This window comes from Cynoglossus semilaevis, chromosome 4 (genome assembly GCF_000523025.1).
Source record: "Cynoglossus semilaevis isolate Cse_v1.0 chromosome 4, Cse_v1.0, whole genome shotgun sequence".
Taxonomy (NCBI): domain Eukaryota; kingdom Metazoa; phylum Chordata; class Actinopteri; order Pleuronectiformes; family Cynoglossidae; genus Cynoglossus; species Cynoglossus semilaevis.
In genome coordinates, this window is record NC_024310.1 from 1,340,568 (window position 1) to 1,343,993 (window position 3,426).

Consider the following 3,426-nt stretch of genomic DNA (forward strand, 5'->3'; position numbering starts at 1 on the left):
CCGCCCCCGCCCATCTACTCATTGCTAATGATGAATTATAATCAGCTGATGTGGCAGTGACGCTGATCAATCGTTGATCAATGTTTCAGCTGAGGAGCAGAAAGAGCGCTCACTTGGTTTACATTTGGTTTAAAATGTGAGCGGGTCATAAATGTGGGCTGGTAAATCAGGCCCTCGTTATAACACGCTTAATGAGGACTTTTTAATGTTGCAGCAGCGTATGGAACTGTGTGTGTGTGTGTGTGTAAGTGTGTGTGTGCGTGTGTGTGTGCCTGCAGGTTTAATCTCGTCCTGGTTGCAAATGCACTGCAACATTTATGGCAGAAACACAAACATAATTATGCTCTGTGTGTGCTACACACTCACACACACACACACACACTCTCACACACACACACACACACACCACTCACTGTAAATAAAGGGCCTCAGTGAAACACTCCTATTTGTCTCAATGAGCGTTTGGTAGTAAAAAAAAAAAACAACATTGGACAGTTGGATAATGAGATGATGGAAGCAGGAAAAGGTTTCTCCGGCGAAGACGACAAAAGCTTCGTTAATTAGTATTTACTATATGGAATCTAAATGTAATAAGGATGTATCACGTGGTATCATTTTACTAAGGTGTATTTATTGTCTACGAAGAAGCCGGGAGCGAAGTACATCATAATAAAGAACTACGGACTGTACCTTTAACGCTCATAAATTCTAATAATAATTTGTCTTTTTTTTTTCAAAGCACTAGTTAATAAACCTGAGCCTGGTTTAATTAAACTTATTTTTACCTGCATGAACTACGTTATCTTACGGAAAAAAATTAACTTCCGGAGTGTTATTATTCTCTATTTCTTTTCTGTTTTTTATATATAAAAATGTTGGACTTTAGAGAGTGATGAAAAAACATAAAATTATGGAATTTTGTATTTATATTTGGTGGGAAAATAGTGGATTTTTCTTTATGAAATGTGTAACGGTGGCTACAGATCTGGACCTAATTTGTCTCGGTCACAGACACAGACTCTTTGTATCTACGCCTTAAAAATTAGTTCAGATTTATGCTCGACCAAATCGCTGACCTAATACTCTCTGACTTGAGTTGAACAATAAATAGAATAACGTCGCCCTCGTCCAATCACAGGTGTCAATCATTTGTCGTCTGGTCTGTCATAAAAGCTCATGTCATTGATTTTGGTTATTTGGTTTCTTATCATAACAACGGTGTCTGTTGTCTCCACGCAGAATCTCTCCCCGTGGCCGTGATCATCGGCATAGCCGTCGGAGCGTTCGTGGCCTTTATCGTGCTGATGGGAACCATCGGAGCGTTCTGCTGCACCCGCTCCCAGAGAAGTACGTATTGTCACCTGGTACACGTCGTCTACTACTGACGCTCGTATGAAAAAAAAAAAAAAATTCAGTGTTGGGTTCCCAACCTCCTGAAACATGTCCATCACTTCAACTGTAGAACATCTCTCCACCGAAGGTAATGTTCAAAAAAACACAACGGACTGGACTGTTGTTGTTGCTGTTGCTGCTTTCTGTCACCAGAAAAACTGAGTGAAAACTTAAAAAACCGACCAGCAACAACCGTCGACTCCTGCTGTTGTGACGGACATCTTTGGTGGTAGAGATGCTGAAAAGCATTCATTTCATGCAATCTCAGTCTGGCTGCAGTCGATCTATACAACATCGTCATCCGACCCATCCAACCAACCCACCCACCCATTTAGTCCCCCGTCTCACTTCATGAACCCAACTGTGCTAATGGTCCCCTCAGCATGTCTATTGTCTGTATACCACAGAGGAAGCGCACCTGGTTATGCCCTCACTGCCCGTCTCCATCTGTGCTCACCAGAGAGAAGCAAGCAAAATTAAGACAGAAAGTAAGACTTTGTTATGTGATAGTATCATCAGCTTTGTCCCCAGAGACATGCGGCCGCCATCAAAGGCTGGTAGATGTGGCTTATGAATGCAGAGAAAGTTAATCCTGTCTTGGCAGGAGACAAACGATTAATAATGCCTTGAATTGTTTGGGAGGTGGGGGAGCTCTCACAGCCCCAACCACAAGATCTTTTTTTTTTACTAAATTCTGTAATGCTGCTCACTGCACTGGGGGGATGAGAATGTCAACAAATCCAGGTTGTTTTGTATCCAGGCTTATTCAAAAATACACGTCATCTGTTTCTGCCAGATCTGAAAGGCGTGGTGTCAGCGAAAAACGACATCCGGGTGGAGATTGTGCACAAGGACCACAACGCAGCGCGAGAGAGCGAAGAACACAACTCCATGAAACAGCTGATGGTGAGTGTGAGTGTCACAGTATACTATACTATTCATTCAAAAAGTACCCTCCAGGCCACAAGGTGTCACCACACCTGGCCACAGAATCGAGCACCTTCCAATTTACCAAAGTCTGACAGATAACATTTTAAAAATAAAATAAAAAACAAATGAAATATATATATATAATATAATATATATTGCATAAAAAAATAAAAATATATCAATTTTTAAAAATAAATTAAATATACCAATATGCATTCCCACTGAATTAATTATTAATTATATACAAATGACTGACTAAAAATCAGAATTTTTGGTACATTTTGATATTTCAAAGAAGAATTAAAAAACCGGCTTCAATTGATGCAACGTTCGTAAGTTTAGCGTGGGAAAGTTTGGATGCCGGACGCAAAATAATAAAAGAGTTAACATCCAGAGCGCGATGGGGGCGAAATAGTTTTGATAATAGTTTTCTTTTTTTTTGTGGTCGTTACTAATGAAAACCTAAGATTTAATTAACTGCAGGGACTAAACGCAGCAGGTATCAGGTTGGATTAGGACGGGCCGTGTAGAGTGGGATTACAGCATTTGTAACGTACAGATCCATAAACACACCACTGCCTTTCCACTAAGCCGACAGAACCATAATGAGTGCATTTGTCCTTTGTTGACAGTAGAACATTTTTCCGTTGGTAATAAAAGAAGCGTGTTGAGCGTGCCGTGTACGAGTCTGCAGTCAAAGAGCTAAATTTATCAACGTGACGGCTGCCATGAGCAGAACAGAACACGCCACAATGGACTGTAACTATGGAAATGATCCACGTATAATAGGTAATCCTGCTGTGGGTGAGCTTCAGTATGTACAGTAAAAGCCTTTGAACGCACCACAGGAACTGCCTCCTCTTTGGGAGAGCTGTTGTGATGAGGGTTGAACGCCTGTTGCTCCAGGGCGAGGCTATTTAGAGTTGGATGTTTGGGATTAGAATTCCTTCAACAGAACCTTAATCACTCAACATCTGAGGCTAATTGAAATAAACAGCCTTCGTTAGCGAAGCGGTGTTCACCGGCGCCACCTTGTCATCTTGAAAAAAAAAAAAATGACATAAAACCACCAATCTTTTTCTTGCTAAGAGTTAAGACGCTACG

At 41.0% G+C, this 3,426-nt stretch overlaps 1 protein-coding gene across 4 annotated transcripts in view; it reads left to right on the top strand.

Annotated features, from left to right (window-relative positions):
- Positions 1-3,426, top strand: part of kirrel3b (kirre like nephrin family adhesion molecule 3b) — a 135,268-nt gene that overhangs the window by 127,965 nt on the left and 3,877 nt on the right. For 2 of the 4 annotated variants that reach the window (XM_025054870.1, XM_025054871.1), the window contains exons 12-13: positions 1,240-1,347; positions 2,189-2,423. In XM_025054870.1, the coding sequence (XP_024910638.1) occupies positions 1,240-1,347; positions 2,189-2,421 (341 nt within the window). In that variant the 3' untranslated portion in view covers positions 2,422-2,423. Of the gene's footprint in view, positions 1-1,239; positions 1,348-1,799; positions 1,881-2,188; positions 2,424-3,426 lie in introns of those variants that run through there. The other 2 variants (XM_025054872.1, XM_025054869.1) reach the window with 2 other exon arrangements.